At 36.8% G+C, this 19907-nt stretch overlaps 1 protein-coding gene across 1 annotated transcript in view; it reads right to left on the bottom strand.

Moving 5' to 3' along the window:
* Positions 1–19907, bottom strand: part of LOC102474712 (progesterone-induced-blocking factor 1) — a gene marked incomplete at its 5' end in the record, with an annotated part of 214777 nt that overhangs the window by 126903 nt on the left and 67967 nt on the right. The window contains 2 exon segments of the mRNA XM_006139821.3: positions 1461–1611; positions 11743–11908. Of these exon segments, the coding sequence (XP_006139883.2) occupies positions 1461–1611; positions 11743–11908 (317 nt within the window).

Raw genomic sequence — 19907 nt, 5'->3', positions numbered from 1 at the left:
CTTTATTTTTTTTTAATTGCCAGAGGTGCATGTATTCAGAGACAGAGAGAGGGAAAAAGCACTCCCCAGTGGGGAGTGAGCATGCCACAGTCCCATTTCCATTTTTCTGTCCCTTTGGCAACTGGAGCATGTACAAACGCACATTTGCCTGGCATGCTTTTTCAATCCACTGGGGGTGAGATTTGAACCATGGTCAGCGGTGTGAGATCTGACTCTCTTAATCACTAGAACATAGGGCCAGCTCAAATTTTTTTCTTAAATTGGCCAATAAATATGATATAATCCTCACATGATAATGTGGTCAAAAATGATTAAAACTTTATCTAGATTCAAATTAAACCTCAGTTGAAATTTAAACCGACTTTTTTAAGAATGCCGCTGTTATTTTTTTGCTGTTAAGTTATTTATATCTCCCATGAGAGAAGGAGAAAGAATGAAAGGCAGAGATAACCATCCCCAACCACAGGCAAGCACATATACTTGGCATGTACACGAAGACCTTGGGACACAAGCCCAGGACTTGCCCATATGGCCTCAGCATCATAGAGTGTTGTGTTACCACTGTGTCACCAGAGCTGGCCAGTATTATTATTTCCGACTTTCGAGCACGAACAATATACTGTAGCAAACATCACAGTCAATAACATAATGCTGGTTTAAAATACTGCTTAAGGTTAGGGCCTAGACGGGAAGACAGCTTGTTAAGAGGAAGAAAAAAGAAAAAAGGAAATAGAAATTAAAAGTCAAATACTATAGCATAGCACATCCAAAAAATTCCTACTCAAATTCTAAAAATCTTATTTTTATTCACCTCTAGGTGAAATTAATTCATGATCTCCTCTGTACTTTCCACTGAAAACTGTCCATTTCTGGCTTAATTTAATTAATTTATTTATATATTTATATATAAAATTCAACTTTAATTATTTTTAATATATTCACCTTTCCCACTATACTACACCAGAAACTCTTACAAGGCAAGAATTATTCTTAAATGAGTGAATTAAGTTAAAAGAGAAAGTCTATCATATTTAGCTATTTTCTTTTTTTGAAAGGTTTGTCATAGGGGTGCATGTAGTTGCCAGAGAGGAAAGAGACGGAGAAAGTGAGCGGGAAAAAGGAAATCACCCCCCAGGGGATGGCCACACTCATACACATTCACAAACACCTAGCATGATTTTCAAGCTGCTGGGTCCAGGACTCGAATTGCAGTAGGTCATGTGGGAGTCCAGTGCCCTAATCACAAAGCCACCTGATGACCCCTATTTTTTTTTTTTTTATTACAAATGTTAGAAGTAAGATAAACTATATTTAAAATGTATAATACTCTTTAAAAAGGGTCACCAATTATATTTAAAGAAAATATATCCAAGTGATTTTAGACACCACACCAGGTTTCTCGTGTTACTGCACACACAAACTATGTATGAGGGGGGCGGGTAGAGGAGATGGGAACTCACTTTCTGCAGTTTGCATTATTATTTCGTCAAGCTCTTTTTCCAATTTCTCATAAATGTCTAGCCTTGCTTGATGCTCAGAGTTCTGTGCTTGAAGTTCAGTAATGCGTTTTTCAGAAGAGGCTTGGAGATTATAAAATTCTTTAGTTAAAACCTAAGAATGGAAGGAAAATATTACAGAGGCAGAATTAAAGAGGTTGACAATTGAGACAAAAAAAACCCAAAAACAAAGAAAATTGAGGTCTTTTCTACTTTTAAGTATTTAAATATTAAGAGACAGATACTCAATTGATATGACTAACAAGGAAGTAAAATATATTTACTTGTAAGGTAAACATTCAGTTGGTTTTAACTAAAAATGATAAAGTGTTATTATTATATAAGCTAAATAAAAATTGAATGTGAAAGTTAGGAAAAATTATAGAAGACTAGCATTTATTTCTTGAAATTAAAAAAATGTAATGTTATAGTTACCTGGAGGTCATTTATCTGGCAATTACAGGTATTTGAGAAAGGCTAATAAGGTAGTATAAAAATTATATACTTACAGACCAAATAGAGTCCTTTATAGTTTTCCATCAGAGGTCTAATCTACCCTTTCCATGGTTTTAGTAACATTTTGATTTCCTGAGTAGTCATACATCAAAACAGCAAATTAAAAGGTAAAAGTACAGTGCTACTACCTAGGGAGGTATCATAAAATGTCTTTGTAAAGAACAGCTAAAAAAATACATTAAAAATATATGAAAAGCACGGAAATTGAAGTCATTGTGCATAAGAGAAAAAAAATCCTGCACTCTTCAACGATAACTCATTGACGAGATCACTAGGTTGATAAAAATGAATTAGCTAAAAAGGAGATGCCTCTAGTGACGAAGAAATGCAATTAAAGTAAACAACAGTTATTTGTAAAGTTTACTTACTAGTATGGACAAAATTATGAAATGGTATTATACCTAACTCCAAACATGGCATAGATATTGTACTGTTTTCTAAGAGGTAAGAGAATATTATGGCTAAGATTGTGGTTTAGAGGCAGAAAGATTTGGATTTCAAGGGGCCAGTGGGTGGCGTGGTGGTTAAGGCACTAAAATTCCCACATCAGTTACTGTGGTTCGAGTCCTGGACCTGGAGACTTGCTTTCAAATTCTCCCTCTCTCACTCTCTCTGTCTTTCTCTGGCAAAACTCATGTGAAATAAATAAATAAATAATTCTTAAAAAAAAAAAAGATTTGGATTTCAATATGACTGTGTCATTTATAACTCTGACTTGCAAAAGTAAGAAAAAGCAGTTTAGAGCTGTATATGGAATATGAATCCAATTAAATTCAAAGTCGGTGGATATAAGGTGGTCCTGAGTAAAATATGAGCCTTAGGTTAAGTCCTACCTTTATCAGGGTTATTGCTCAAAAGACATGTTTTAGTTCAGAGTAAACAAACTTTGATGCTTATTATTCTTAGCTACAAAGACATAGAATCAACCTAAGTGCCCAGAAACTGATGACTGGGTTGAAAAATTGTGGCACATATCCACTATAGAATATTATTCAGCCATAAAGAACAAGGACTGTCTGTCATCTGGCAAAGTGTGGTTGAATATGGAAGACTGACTGCTAAGTAAAGTAGACCACTGCATGTCTGCACTCTATGGCAGAAATTGAAAGATCTGAAAATAAGTATTAGGAAGAATAAGTGCAAATACCAGAGTCTATAAGGGAAATGAGTTGATAGTAGAGGATAGGTGTGAGGGGCAAAGGGAAAAAACACTTAACAGATTCTAGTATACAAAATTTACTGTTGAAAATGGTGTGCATGGCAATGGCTTAGATTTGACTGTCAAAACTGTTAAAAAAAATTTAACTCTTGAGTCCTACCTGCATCCTGACCTTTATGGCAAAGAAATAAAGATTTTGGGACCAGCAGATGTGTAATAGTTATGTCACTGGATTCCCATGTAGTCTGTTGTGGTTTGAGTCTCAGATCTGCTGGCTTAAAACTCATGACAGGCGGGAACCAGCAGTTAGCGTAATGGCTATGTCGCTGGACTCCCACGTAGTCGACCGCGGTTTGTGTCCTGGACCTGGTGGCTTAGAACTCACGCTGGGCGCGTGTGCGTGTGTGCCCAAGATCCTGAGAGGAGAATGGAGGAGAAGGGATTGCGGCGTGACCATCCCCCCTGGAGGGTGATTTCTTGCTTTCTGTCCCTATGTTTCTCTCTGTCTGTCTGGCGAGCGCACGTGCCCTATAGCGAAAAAACCTCTCCAAAAAAAAAAAAAAACTCATGACAGGCACATTTTAGCAAAATATTTCTCAAAAAAAAAAAAAAAAAAGACACAAAGATTTTAATATTTTTTTTAAAAAAACTCTTATGCTACAAAGGACTATAGTTTTTTTTATTTTTAGAGAGATTTTCATAGTGCATGCATTCCCCAGAGAGACAGAAAGCAAGAAATCACCCCCCAGGTGATGGCCATGCTGTAATCTCTTCTCTTCCAATCTCCTCTCAGAATTTTGGGCACACACACACACACACACACACACACACACACACACGTACCCGGCATGAGTTTTAAGCTGCTGGGTCTGGGACGCGAACCATAGTTGACTATGTGGGGGTCCAATGACATAACCATTACACCATTTGCTGGCCCCAAGGATTATAGATTTTAAAATAGAATCTTGCCCTTTATTATTCCCATAATTCTTTATATTTTTTAAAGATTATTAAATTTTATTCATCGCCAATGCTATTTTTAAAATTTGACTAGAGAGAAACAGAGAGAGAAAAGGAAAGTGAGAAACCAAGCCATCAGATCCAGGACTTGAACTGTGGTCAGCCACATGGGAGTTCAGCATATCAACCACCATACCACCTGCTGGCCCCCTTCCCAGTATTCTTAAATTCATGATGTAAAGAATAAAATATAGCCAATCAGTTGCTCCAAATTTTTATGACTATTTTTATTATTTTTTAGGTTTTTGTCATAGGGAGCATGTATTTGCCAGAAAAGAGAGAGAGAGAGAGATTCGGAGAGAAGGAAAGTGAGAAATCACCACCTGGAGGGGATGGCCATGCCACAATCCTTTCTTCTCCTCTTGGGATTCTGAGCATGCTGGTACACATGCCTGGTATGATTTTCAGGTTGCATCTGAGACTCAAATTGTGGTGGACCAGGTGGGAATTCAGCACCACTTGCTGGCCCTGCCCGAATTAACTAGACCAATGTATGAATAAGTTCTTGACAAATAACTTGTAACTTCTTTCTTTTTTCCTTTCTCTTTGTTACATAAACCAGCTTTCTTGGCCTTTATTTATTTATTTATTTATTGATATATTTTCGCCTTAGGATGTGTGTGTTCACCAGAAAGAGAGAGACAGACAGAGACAGTGAGAGGGAAAGTGAGAGATCACCCCCCAGTGGGGACAGCCACGATACAATCTCTTTTCCATTGTCCTCCTGAGATCGTGGGCATGCACACATATGTGCCCAGTGTGATTTTTAAGCCACCAGGTTTGGGTCTCAAACCATGGTGAGCCATGTGAGAGTCCAGAGACATAACCTCTATGTCACTTGTTTGTCCTTTTCTTGGCCATTATTTTAATGAGCACATCTCTGGGGAAACAGTCTGTTCATCTGAGTGATCTGTCCTAAGTCCTGGCTCAGATAAAGCAATTTTATTTCTCTTATTGTATTATGCCTTGGTCTTCTTTTCAGGTTGACAGATCTTTTTTTTTTTTTGGAGAGATTTTCGCTATAGGGCGCGTGCGCTCGTCAGACAGACAGAGAGAGACAGACAGAAAGTGAGAAATCATCCCCCAGGGGGGATGGCCACGCCGCAATCCCTTCTCCTCCATTCTCCTCTCAGGATCTTGGGCACACACGCACACGCGCCTGGCGTGAGTTTTAAGCCACCGGGTCCGGGACGCGAACCACGTGGGAGTCCAGTGACAGCCGTTACACTTACTGCTTGTCCCTAGGTTGACAGATCTTAAGGAATTGTTTATTGTTCCTAGGTCTACTTAAAACATTGTTGGAAGGATAAATGAGATGATAAATTTACAGTGTTTAGCAGAGTGCTTAGAAGCTTCCTTCCATTGAATAGTAAATGTATTAACTAAATGATAATGCAAAATTATAGATGAATAACTGCTTTAAAAAGAGACAAGTCTATACAGGCAACATTTTGGGAGCCTACACCAATTAAAAATTAGACAAAGGATGTGGTGGCATTTGCTCTATGGTAAAAAAAAAATAATTAGGCAAAACTTAATCATCTCAAAGTTGTAAATCAATGAGAATACTGGGTTAAGGTCACAGAAAAGTCATCTTTATCCTTAACAAATTCTTTTCCTCTCTAAATTCATAATAAAGAAAATGACTTAAAAATACTTTCTAGAGGGCCAGCAGATGGCATAATGGTTACGTCGCTTGACTCCCATGTGGATGACTGCAGTTTGAGTCCTGGACCCAGCAGCTTGAAACACACCAGGTGCATGTGCATGAGTGCCCAAAATCCCAAGAGGAGAATGGAGGAGAAGGGACTGAGGCGCGGTCACCCCCCATGGGAGGTGATTTCTCACTATCTGTCTCTCTCTCGCTCTCTCTCTGTCTCCCTGTCTAATGCATGCACCCTATAGCAAAAATCTCTCTCTCAAAAAAAATACTTTCCAGATATTTTTTCCATTAAAAAAAAATCAGAGAATGGTACTATGATAGCCTTAATCAAACAATTCATCCATCCATTCATTAAATATTCATTGGGTATTAACAGTGAAAGAGGCACTGTGACACTGAGGACAAAATGATAAGTAAGTAGCTCTTGTCCTCTTAAGGTCTCAGTTCAATCAAGCCCGAAAATGTAAAGAAATTCCCACGGGAACCAGCAGTTAGCGTAATGGCTATGTCGCTGGACTCCCACGTAGTCGACCGCGGTTCGTGTCCCGGACCCGGTGGCTTAAAACTCACGCCGGGCGCGTGTGCGTGCGTGCCCAAGATCCCGGGAGGAGAATGGAGGAGAAGGGATTGCGGCGTGACCATCCCCCCTGGGGGGTGATTTTTCGCTTTCTGTCTCTATGTCTCTCTCTGTCTGTCTGGCGAGCGCATGCGCCCTGCAGTGAAAAATCTCTCCAAAAAAAAAAAGAAATTCCCACAAAGTCTCAGTTTTGAGAACCATAACTTTTTTACAAAGATGTTTTTCAATATAAAACCTTTGAACAAAAGAATGTTATAATTACTAGTCAACTGCATCCACAGACCAAGAAGATAGTCTATGGGATAGTGGTTTTCAAACTGCAAGTTGTACGTGAGGATTTGGCTTGTAGCCAGCTGCAGATAATAGAATGTTTTCTAATTCTATCAGAACATTTCTAATTAGAATTAGAACATTCCTATTAGAATGAAAAACATCAGGGATCAGCAGATGGCATAGTGGTTATGTCAGTGAACTCCTACATAGTTGACCATGGTTAGTCCCGGATCCAGCAGCTTGAAACTCACTCCAGGTGGGAATGTGTGTGTGCCCAAAATCTCAAGAGGAAAATGGATAAGGGAGTGTGGTGTGACCATCCCCTCTGGAGTGGAGATTTCTTGCTTCCTCGCCACTTTCTTCTGTCTCTCTGGTGAGCGCATGTGCCTAGAGCAAAAATCTCTCTCTCAAAAAAAAGAAAATTAGAAAACATCAGGATTGTATGTTGTATTGTTCTATGAAAATCAAGTACCAACAAAAAAGTGCCTCTCTTCAATATAAACAGCTTTTCACACCCATTCACCACGCCCCAGCACTAAGACACATCCTTAGGCAATGATCCAACATCAAAAGGAAAAGAAGTCATTTTACTAGAACTTATGAAAACTAAACCACAGAACACAAACTTGCAAAAGACAAAATTCCAAATCAGAGTTAAAAAGAAGTATAACTGAAAATGTTGGAAGGGCCAGCTGCAGCAAATTATGACTCTGCAGCAGTTCCTGAACAAAATATTGGGTTGTTTGGAAAGTCATGACATACTTTTTCTATGCAAAAATACATCATGACTTTTCTAACCCAATATATGAAAAGTTTTAAATGCTGAACACCGACTTGCTTTGGACATGCCCATGGCCTGATGGTTAAGATGGCCAGATCCACATGGCTAACTGCAGAGTTTGAGTCCTGGACCCTGGAACTTGAATGACTCTGGTGAGTGTATGTATCCTCTGACAATTAATAATAATAATTAATAAAAGTAAGGGATTTGGAGTCAAGTTGGTCAGATATGAACTAAAGTCACAGTTTAGTCATTTGCTATATTTGTGACCTTAAGTAATATAAATTCTCTACACACCAAAAAAGGTAGACATAAAATATAAAAATCACTCATGTCCTATTTGACAGTCAAAAACCACAGTGATCTTTATGGTATGTTCCTTTAAAATCTTTCTTACACCATTCATTAATAGGATGTTAGTGTTCACTTCACTATTATACATAATACTACAAAGTGTATTTTTGTGCATAAAGCTTTTCACACATTTAAGATATATATCTTTAAAAATACTGACACGTATTGTCAAACTATTTTTCACAAACAACATGTACAGATTTTCTAAAGTAATTTTGGGAGGATAGCTGAGTGAAATGATTTTCAAAAGTAGTATCTGGTATTTTGGATACATGTAAGCAAAATACTTATTTCCAGATTATAGACAAACAGCTGTCCTTTATTATATTTATCCTATAAGCAAACGACCTTCAATTTCAATTTGGGGAAAATGCTTTGATATCTAATTAACTTTCAATTGGGAAATGCTTCTCATTGACTTAAAGTTTCTTCGCTGCTTAGCTTCTGTCTCTAACCTGAAATTACGTATTTCCTAACTTTTTTTTTATTTGCCAGAGGGTATGTTCATTTGTCAAAGAGAGAGAGAGAGAGAGGGAGAGGGAGGGAGAAAGCACACTCCAATGGAATCTGGTCATGCCGCAACTCCTTCCCTCCTTTTCTGCATCCTCTTGAGATTTGGGGCATGCTTGCACATGGCCTTAATGTGTTTCTCAAGCTGCCTGGTCCAGGACTTGTACTGCATAGTTGGCCATGTGAGATCTGGCTCCGTTAACCACTAGGCCATGGGGCTGGCCCTGATTTTTTAACTTTCAAAGAAACTTTAATATGTTGAAAGGGAAATCAGAAATGTATAATAAAACACTTGGCATTATAGCTGGCACACATGCTAATGTGGGATCTCAAAAGTGAAAAAAAAAAAAAATCCAGAAAACAAAAAGCCAAAAAACCCAATCCCCTCAAAAACAAAACAAAACAAAACAAAACAAAACAAAACAAAACAAAAAAACAAACCCCAAACATTCCCAGTTATATTAATCTTTATATACAACAAATATTCACCTTTAGGAAAGGCATGCTTTCATTTTTGTAGCATTTCCTGACTTCATCTAAAAGAAAATTTTATAGCATTAAACTGAAATATTTTGAGACTTTCTATGAATAGGTGCTTAGAATAAAGAGGTGTTTTATGTGTAGACAGGGCCATAGACTGTCTACAACAATGCTACAAAGCAGTTACTATTATTATTCCCATTTGTGAAATGAAGCAACCAAGGCTCAAATAAATGAACAGTTTATTCAGAAAGAAAGAAATATCTAACTGTGACTCATCTTAAGTCTGCTGACCCTCAAACTCACAGGCCTAACCAATATTCAACACTGCTTTAAGAAATCATATTACTGTGGATGATTATCTGCTGATGATAACGTGTATCATATCTTCAACTGGACTGGTGTGAAGTGTATTCATGCTGCATAAATTTACTATACAAGCTGAAGTGATGTATAGTGATTGTTCAAAAGTAATTCAAACAATAATAAATCTTATTAAGAAAGAAAAGTTCTCATTGCTCTATTATGATAAAACTAAAGAAAAAACTTTTAAAATCTCACTATTGCCTAATAGTAATAAGAATGTGTGTGATATGGTAAACTGTTTAGAACATATGGTTTAGTAACAGTTACTAGCCACGCCTGGATAATGAAATCTAGATTTAACTAGAATAAAAATTTAGTTCCTCACTTGCAATAGTTATGTTTCAAGTGCTAAGGAGCCACATGCATTGAGTGGGAACTGAAATGGATAGTGCAGATTTAGGACATTTCCATCATTACAGAAAGTTCCCATCAAAGCCCTGTTCCAGGGAACCAGCAGTTAGCGTAATGGCTATGTCACTGGACTCCCACATAGTCGACCGCGGTTCGGGTCCCAGACCCGGTGGCTAAAAAAAAAAAAAAGCCCTGTTCCAAACTTAGTTTCCGAAGATAAGCAACATTTCTTCTGAAGATAGGCATTATTTCTTGTTAAAAGCTGTGTGTGTAATCTGGGCCAGAACAGGGCTTATCACCTAACAGATGCTTAGTTAGAAAGTACCATATACAATCAATGCCATTAACTACATGCCAGATGCTGGCCAGGACCTGAGAATATATGTATTGGTCATGTAAAAGAAAAACAAAAGGTACAGACCTTGCCACTGTGGACCTAATAATTTAGCAGGAAAAATGAAGAAAATAAAAGTCACCTATAATCACACCATTCAGAAACAAAGTTTCATGTTTTAATATATTTTTCTTAAATCTTTTTTTCTAGGTATATTTATGGTTTTTACTGAACACATAACCCATAGTCGCGATCATGCTAACGTCATAATTGCCAACGTCATTCAACGTTTTTTGGGAATATCTTGCCCAAATCTAAAATATTCAAGACCACGAATGCATGCAACAATACCAACATGCATGGACACAGCAAAATATACAATTTACAATACTAATTAAAAATCATTTAATTATCTATTGTTGGGCATTTTAAGTTACTCCCAATTTTTACTAGAATAAATAATGCTGTGATGTACATCATTACTGTAAACCTTTATAAGGTTTTTAAAATTATTTATTCTTATTTATTCATTCATTTATTTTATTTTGATCAGAGACAGACACAGAGAGAGAGAGAAAGAGAGAGAGGGAAAGTGAGAAAGCAAGCCACCAGATCCAGGACTAGAACCGCGGTCGGCCATGTGGGAGTGTCCAGCACCTTAACCACCACGCCACCTGCTGGTCCCTTTTATAAGGTTTTTTAAAATTTTCTTTACATGCAACTCCCATAACTAAAATTACTCCATCAGTTTTTCAAGCCTTATCACAAATTTCAACATCACACTCCAAAGGGCTGTTCCTTTTCCTGATTGCATGAGATTCCCATTTAAGAGTATTCTTGTCAGCGCTTTAAAAACAGCACACAGACCTATAAGACAATTTTATATAAAAAAAAAATAATATTTCATTCTCAGAATATATATTTTCATCTATTTTTTGGGACCAGTAGATGGTGTAATGGTTATGTTACTGGACTCCTATGTAGTCAACTGCGGATCAAGTCCCAGACTTGGGAGCTTAAAACTCACACCAGGTATGTGTGTATGCCCCAAATCCTGAGAACAAAATCTATCTTTAAAAAAAAAAATATATATATATATATATATATATATATATATATTTTCATCTTTTTTTTTTTAGCAATTCACATTTCTTGAAAATGGTCCATTCTTTTCCATCTATTTATCTAGATGAGAAAGACATGTTTTCTTGATAAAAGATCTTCAAAAACTAATGATGCATGCCCTCTGTGATAGATAAAACACACACTATTTAAAAGCAAACTAGCAGTTGTTTATAAATGAATATGTAATTATTAGGGATGAAAACTGAAAAATGTATAAAGGGTGAGAAGTAGGAAATCAATAGAGAAAACTGCAAAATATATAGGAAACAAGAAAGGAAAAATTATTTGTTGATGATAACATGTATAGTAATATTATTAAGCCAATACATACGTATTCTGGATGGGAAATCTCATTGTGTATGCTGTGATGATGTACAGTGAATGAATGTAAAATACATAAATTAAAATAAACATAAAATATGTATAAATACGAAATGCTCCCAGAAAGGTGTTTCTTCTTTTATAATTAGGGAAGTCCTACTGTTTTCTTTATATGGATCTGAACTGTTCTTTTTAAAAATATCCCAAGTAATTATGTATTTCTGGATACCTTTCTATGACTTTCAGTCTTTCTTACTGTACATATTTCTGAAATACTTCTTTTTTTGGCGGGGAGGGGGGTTTGGCAGACAGTGCCAGATCCTATGGGAGAAATAAAGCTAGATATAAGCCTTGTTCTTAGGAAGCTTACCTACTATGCTAATGTCAGGGGGAAAAAAAAAAGCTTGTCCATGTACCTCCAATTTTTTCTGGTATTTTTCGCATTCCAGTTGACACTGTGTGAGATTTCTTGCAGTTTCCTCTTGTAGAAGTTGAACACGCTCACTTTCAAAAGATTTTAATCTACTCTGATGGAGAAATTCTGTCACTTTGCTTTCCGTACTAAGTTGTAGTTCTCTGTACCTAAAAGAAACAGAAGAGGAAAGCAGTCGCAATGATTTATAGTATCATAACACTTAAGAGTCTTTCCATACCTCCATATTTTTGCAGTTAATATTTTGTATTCATTCAGTAATGCCTTTATAAATAATTCAGATAGCCATATGTATGGAAAAATATAAGTCCTAAGAAAAAACAAATCAATGAACTTCCTCCATCTCACCCTTGTTTTCATTCCTTCCATCAAAAAATAATTATATCTATCTATCATTATTATTCTGCAAGACATTTAAAATAAAAAATGGTAAGAACAAATTTCATTACATTACTTAAAGTGATTTAATTTTTACATTTTTTGTATAAAAAAGACTTTTTTGAGGTCTTCTTAAATCTATAGCACTGTCTCCACGCTTGCTACTTCCTTCTAATCCTAAATAATGTCAGATGGAGAAGAAAGGCATAACACATGCACATTAAACTGCAAATTCTTGAACACTTGTAAAATAAATTAAGTTATTAAATATATATATTAGGATATTACAAGAAAATACAATGTACGAATTGTGAAGATATGTGTAGAACCACAACATTCCCTTACATCACAGATAAGGAACATTCTCTTCATTCCATAAGTATAACCAGTAATAAAAATCTTACACTTAACATATAAATCACCACACATTATAAATTTGAATACTTCAGGTTCAATGTGTTCTAACAGAAAGCAAAACACAAATGCATGATGTCTTTTCAGGACACTATTATGAAGCCAGTATGCTAGATATGTTACTGAAATTCACTTATTCAAATATTTATTGAACTAGTTACTACACTAGGTAATAGGCATGTGTTGATACACAAAATACTGCTGTTTTTCCCTCTAAAGAACTTACAGTTTTCAGAGGAAGATAGACAAATGAAAATGAAAATTCAACAGAGTATGGTTTCAATAGGGTCATCCCTACGTTTAGGGTGCACATTCAGGAAGAAACCTAGCTTGGCTTGTGCAGAGTTTGTATGTTGTGGTGTGTGTGTGTGTGTGTGTGTGTGTAAGGCAGGAGGAGAGATGGGCCTGGACATATTCTTAGAAGAACAGAGAATGTGTAGGAGAGGAAAGCAGAGAGCAAAGTCTGGTTCATTCATGGGATACCTTATTTACAACAAACTTACAAAAAGCCCTATTTTGCAAATGAAAAATCTAAAATTCAGAGATGTCAAATAACTTCTTTAGTTAGAACAAGCAGCTAGAAAATTTCAGTTTGGATCTCAAACCCAGTTTTATATTCCACTTAACAGCAATGATGCTTCATCTGCTATTATATGAGACTCTTAATGACATTCCTGAGAAAAGACAAATGTTAAAAAGTTGTGTGGGTTTTTTTTTTTCTGTTTTTTTTTTTTTGTTTTTTTTTTTTAATGGCCTGGGAGAGACAAAGAGAGGAAGAAAGCATTCTGCAATGAAATGTGGTCAGACTAACTCCCTTTTCCTCCATTTCTTCATTCAGGTAGGATTTTAGGCACGCATGCACACATGCCCAGAGTGCTTTTCAAACTGCCTGAGACTGGATTTGAACACCAGTTGGCCATGTGGGATCCAGATCCCTTAACTACTAGGCTACCAGGTTGGCCCTAACAAGTTTTTTAAAGGTCATTTTTACTCCTGTGAAGTGATAATAACATGCAAAGTATAATCAGAGATAATGAGTACTAGATAACTGCTATAGGCTATTTCATTCCTGGCAAGCTTATCTTTGGTAAAAGTAGCTCACATTCAGATTGGTGGATGTTCTCTACAATGCATATAATACATATACTTAATATTCAACAGGGTTTTAAGGTACATGTCAGCTTTTGTGTTTAACAAAAAGAGAGTTTCTTACAATTTTATTATTTTTATTTTAAAGTTTATTTATTTTTACATAAGCATGTGCGAGAGAGAAATAGGTCTGGATGGTGAGCACGTGCATACCTGGTATATTCTGAGTGGTCTCCAGATGTGAACCTGGAACCTTTCCAGGTTGGTCAGCCTCGTAGAGCACTGCATTTTAGTGCTGCAAACAGTCTGCCTCCCACTCCCATGACTTTATTTAAAAAATAACCTTTTAGGGACCAGCAGATGATGTGAAGGTTATTTTGCTGGACTCCCACATAGTTGACCAGATCTGGCAATTTAAAACGCAGGCTGGGTGCTTGTGCGTGCATGCCCAAAATCCTGAGAGGAGAAAGGAGAAGGGACTGTGATGTGGCCATCCCCCTTGAGGGGGTGATTTTTTCTCGCTTTTTGTCTCTCTGTCTTTCTGGGGAAAGCATACACCCTATAGCCAAAAAAAAAAAAAAAAAAAAAAATTCTCTTAAAAAATATCCTTTTATAAGGAAAAGTAAATAATAAACATTTTTGAGACATAATTCACATACCATAAAGTTCACCCTTTGAAGTGAATTTGAAGTACAGTTCAGTAGTTTTTAGTATATCCACAAAGTTGTGTATCACCACAATCTGACTGAAAACATTTAGCACATTAAAAAAAAAATGTTGGCAGACTGTGTGGCCTTGGTAAGGGAGCTGGATCCCACATGGCCAACCAAGAGGTATGAATCCCAGCCCAAGGTGGCTTCAAATATGCTCAGCACAAGACCATGTGTTCACAAAAATCCCAATAGGATGGAGAAATGGAAGAGAAGAGATTGCAGTGTAATCGTACTCATGAGGGAGTGTTTTTTCCCCCTTCCTCTCTCCATCTTTCTGTCTCAAGTAAGACACATGATCCTCTGGCCAAAAGAGACAGAGAGAGAGACAGAGAGAGAGACATTGAGAACTGTCCCCAATGGGGTGTGGTCACAATGCAATAATAATTCTTCCATTTCTTCATCACATCAGGATTGGGGGCATGTGGGTACATGTGCCTAGTGTGTTTTTTTCAAGCTGCCAGGGCCAGGACAGAAACCAAGGTAAAGTATTTGCGATCTGGCTCCCAAAGTATAGTGATGCTACATTGTGCAGTGAAGCCAACCTAGCAGTCACTTTTAATTCCCATTTCCTGCCAGGCCTGGAAACCACTAATCTATTTTCTGTCTATGGATTTGATTATTCTTTTTTTAAAAAGACTTATTTATTTATTTAGTTCCATTTATAATAATTTTTAATTTGACTAGACAGAGACAGAAAGAGAGAGAAAGGGAAAGCGAGAAAGCTAGCCACCACCTCTGGGACTGGAACAGTGGTCAGTCATGTGGGAACCCAGTGCCTTTAACCACCATACCACCTGCTGGCACCTGGATTTGCCTATTCTTAAATTTCATTTAAATAAAATCATGGAATATGTTGTTTTTTGATATTTTTTAGGTTCATGTAGAATGAATCAATACTTAATTTATTTTTATGGCTTGAGTAATATTCCATCGTATGGATACACCATATTTTGTTTATCTATTCATCAGCTGATGGACATTTGGGTTGTTCCTACTTTTTAACTATTAGGAATAATTCAGCTATGAACATTTGTGTACATTTTTTATGTAAACATGCTTTCAGCTGTCTTAATTATATACTAAGGAATAAAATTGCTATATCAGATGGTCACTCTATTTTTAACTCTCAAGAACTGCCAAACTGTTTTCCAATGTGGTCTCGCTACTGCAAATTCCACCAGGGTACTAATTTTTTCTTATCTTTATCAATTCTTTCACTGTCTGTATTTTTGATTATAGCCACCCTAGTTGGTATGAAGTAGTTAAAAAAAAGTTTCTCTCAAAAATGTATTAATTCAGCCCTGTATTGACATGACATATCCCTGTACTCCTTAGGGCAAGTTATTTCATAAATATGAAGGTATAAAACATATGAAATAAAAAAAATAATAAAATAAAATTTAAAAAGGAACCAGCAGTTGGCGTAATGGCTATGTCGCTGGACTCCCATGTAGTCAACTGAGGTTCGAGTATCGGACCTGGTAGCTTAAACTCATGCTGGGTGCATGTGAATGTGTGGCCAAGATCCCAAGAGGAGAATGGAGGAAAAGGGAGTGGTGTAGCCATCCCACCGGGGGATGATTTCTCACTTTCTGTCTCTCTGTCTCTCTCTGTCTTTCTGGCGAGCGCACGCGCCCTATAGCAAAAAACTCTAAAAAAAAATAAATAAAAAAGCATGTGAAATCAATACTTTATTTATATTCTAAACTATTATGGGAATACACGTAGACCATATTACTGAAATAAATTCTGGATAAGTCATTCAGAATGGGATACTGATCTTTAAAGCTATTTTGTTTTGAAAAGATTTAACTGTAAATTTGGCCTTTGTAAGTATTCAGGACATTGCTGGTGCTTCTGATATCAATGCTAACTCCAAATAGGTAACTAAGGGCCAGCCCCAAAGCCTGGTGACTAAGGGACCTCGATCCCACATGACCAACTGCAGTTCGAAGGCCAGCTCTGTGACATGAAAAACATTTGGGGCATGTTTGACCCAAATCCTGAAAGGATGGAGCAAGGGTACATGCTCTGTGGCAAAAACCTTTTTAAAAAATCCATTGCTATTAGCACCACCTGTTCTTATTTTTTATATGGCACCTGAAAGTTTTAACACTAATCTTCTTTTTTATTGAAAAGTTAGAGTAGACAATATTTATACATTTAGAATACAGATAATTTAATAGTTACAAAATAAACTATCTGATAACAGCAATTATCCCCTAAAATTTGAGAATACTAAGTTTAATGAATTGTATTTTCTATAAAACCAAAGATCCATCATTTCCATGTTACTAATACAGTGAAAGAATCTGCCTCAAATTACACCTTTGTAACTTAATCATTTTATTTTTTAATTTTTAATTTTTGTTTATTTATTTATTTTTGGAGAGGTTTTTGCTATAGGGCATGTGCGCTCACCAGAAAGATAGAGACAGAGAGACAGAAAGCGAGAAATCACCCCCCCAGGGCGGATGACCACATCGCAATCCCTTCTCCTCCATTCTCCTCTTGGGATCTCGGGCACACATGCACACGTGCCTGGCATGAGTTTAAGTCACTGGGTCCGGCAGCTGAACTGCAGTCGACTACATGGGAGTGCAGCGATAGCCACTATGCCAACTGCTGGTCCCAAACTTAATTATTTTAATTTGTTAAAATGAACTGTCAAAATGGTGAACAAACATCACAGCTACAAAAGTAGCTCCAGCAATGGGGAATTGATGATGTCAGGAGCATAGTCTGATGGTTTCTGGTAACTCCCACTGAACTTGTTTTGCTAATAAAACCTGCCACATTTTAATTTGTTGACTCAGACATCTCATCTCATCCTTTCCATTTAAACATATTATTTGAACTAAGTTAATAAACTTCATGTTTGACATTCAAATTCAGCCTATATCTTCAAGAGGTCAAATTCCCCACAAAGTTAAAATACAATGATAATCTCCAATTTAGTTCACAACCATCTCATCTCATCGTGAAATTTGACTACATTTTTCTTTATGCAACAACTGTGAGTAGGTCTTTAGTTTTCATAAGACCCACTCATATACCTATCACATATATTTAATAATAACAACTGAACACCCTAGAATGACCTGCTTGCTTTGAAGGAATGTTCACTACAACAGAAAATTTGGGGCTGTTAGTAAAAAAAGAAAATCATATATTAAAAGGTGAAAATCAGCTATTATATAGGGAGCTACAAGGAATTAACCCATAAAAAATGCTCTCAGGACTGACTCCCTCCATGGGAGCTGAGAACTAGTGCTTTCAGGGACTAAGAGAAATGAAGATTTTCTGCAGAGAATTCACCCTCCAGATCCCAATCTCAAGTGGCAGGCCACCTGTATCCTCTCTGTCTTTCTCTGTTTCTTTCTGTCCCTGTCTCTCTCTGCTTTTTCATTTTTTCTACATTTAAAAAAATGTTTTAAGGTAAGGTATTTTCTTGGCTCTCAGATCCTCCTTTATCTTACTAATGAGCCTCTTCCCCCCTCCCATTTAGGAGAGGCAAAAGGGCAAAAGAAGACTGACTTCCACAGGAGCTGAGTGCTTTTGCATGGTGTGTGTGTGCTATGCAGTTTTCATTTTTTGCTTTAAAAAAAAAAAAAGTGAATAAATTTTTTTGTTGTTCTTTCTTTTTTTCTCTTTGTTCTTTCTCTCTCTCTTTAAATTTTTTTCTTCTCTTTCTGTTTTATCCTTTTTCTTTAACCTCATCACTTTGCTGCTCAGCCTCTAAGCACTGAGTGTCTAAACAGGCTTAAAGTGAACCATAGCCAAACATCTGAATACTATTAGGTCAATATATTCTTCAATTCCCACTAAATCTGCCTCACAAAGGGAGAAAAATGGAACAGCAAAGAGTTTGCAGTTCACCTCCTCCTGCACACCTCTGAACACTCAGATTGAACTTCTAGAAATTAGGAAGAAACATATAACCCATCAGATGACTAGAAATCACCGCAGAGGCACAAGAAATATGAGAAACCAAGGAAATACCTCCCCCCTAAAGGGAAGAGAATAACTCCTCTTTATCCACAGACAGTACAATTAAACTCACAGAAATGTCTGATGAAAATAAGACGAAAGCTATTAATACAGGAAGTCAAAACCTTCCCTGAAAGTATTAAAAGCAGACTAGATCATACAGAAAATCGAATCTCAGATGTAGAAGACAGAATCGCTAGACTAGAGAAATCTACCATGAAGGCTGAGAAAATAGCCCCCCAAAATTAGAATGATATACAAGAAACACTAGATACCATTCAACGTCCAAACGTCTGAATAACTGGTACCCCAAAAGGTGAAAAGACTAATAAGGGCATTGATAATCTATTCCTTAAAATCCTGGAAGGAAACTTTCAAAACCTAAAGAGGCATTCAAAGATCTAGTCCCCAAAATACAAAGGACCTTAAATAGAATCAGCCCAAGAAGATCTTCGCCAAGACACATTATAGCCAGATTGACCAAAACTACAAAGACAAAATTCTACGATTGGCAAGAGAGAAATGTTAAGTTACCTACAAAGGATATCCCATCAGGCTAACAGTGGACCTCTCATCTGAAACTATCTGAGCAAGAATAGACTAGGAAAATACATTCAAAGTGTTGAGTGAAAAACAATTTCAGCCAAGAATACTATATGTGGCAAGATTATCCTTCATATGGGAAGAAAAAACAAGAACATTTTTGGATAAACAAAACCTGAAAGTAATTACCGACAACAGACTAGCTCCTCAAGAAGTTCTGAGGGAGTGCTATATCAGAAAAACTAAAGTCAGACATACAGAAATAAGAGTTCAAATGGGACAAAGAAATGGGGTATTATCTGTTGAAGATAACTTTATAATATTATCAACTGGACTGGGGAGAAATGCAAACATGTTGGAATATTTGCAAACTAAATGAAGTGATTGAATATATAAAAGAACTTGAAATAAAATAAGATAAAAATAAATAAAAATAACTGATAATAAAACAAAACAAAACAAACAAAAAAAACTAAGAAAATGGCCAGCTTAATTGCAGGGACAAGTCCAGAATTGAAAGTTAACTTCTAGAATTTAAATAGAAAGATCAGACCACAACAGAAGATTAAGTACATGAGACTGAACTGGTGAAAAAGAATTTTATAACTTTTTTTTTTTGGAGAGGTTTTTGCTATAGGGCGCATGCACTCGTCAGACAGACAGAGAGAGATAGAGAGACAGAAAGCAAGAAATCACCCCCCAGGGGGGATGGCCACGCCGCAATCCCTTCTCCATTCTCCTCTCGGGATCTTGGGCACACATGCACACGCCCCTGGCGTGAGTTTAAGCCACCGGGTCTGGGACTTGAACCGCGGTCGACCACTTGGGAGTCCAGCGACATAGCCATTACACTAACTGCTGGTCCCAAGAATTTTATAACTTTTGACTAAAACTTCACTGACCTTCTTCTATGCTTTGTTTTCCAGAGTTAAGGATTTTTGTCTTCTCTTGACTTGTTGACAGGTCCACATACCTACTATTTGAACAGAACCCTTACTTGTTTCCTGGCTTTAGGTCTTAA

This window comes from Tupaia chinensis, unplaced genomic scaffold, assembly GCF_000334495.1.
Source record: "Tupaia chinensis unplaced genomic scaffold, TupChi_1.0 Scaffold000004_1, whole genome shotgun sequence".
Classification (NCBI taxonomy): domain Eukaryota; kingdom Metazoa; phylum Chordata; class Mammalia; order Scandentia; family Tupaiidae; genus Tupaia; species Tupaia belangeri.
The sequence above is the reverse complement of the archived record's forward strand: the minus strand, read 5'-3'. Positions and strand labels throughout refer to the sequence as shown.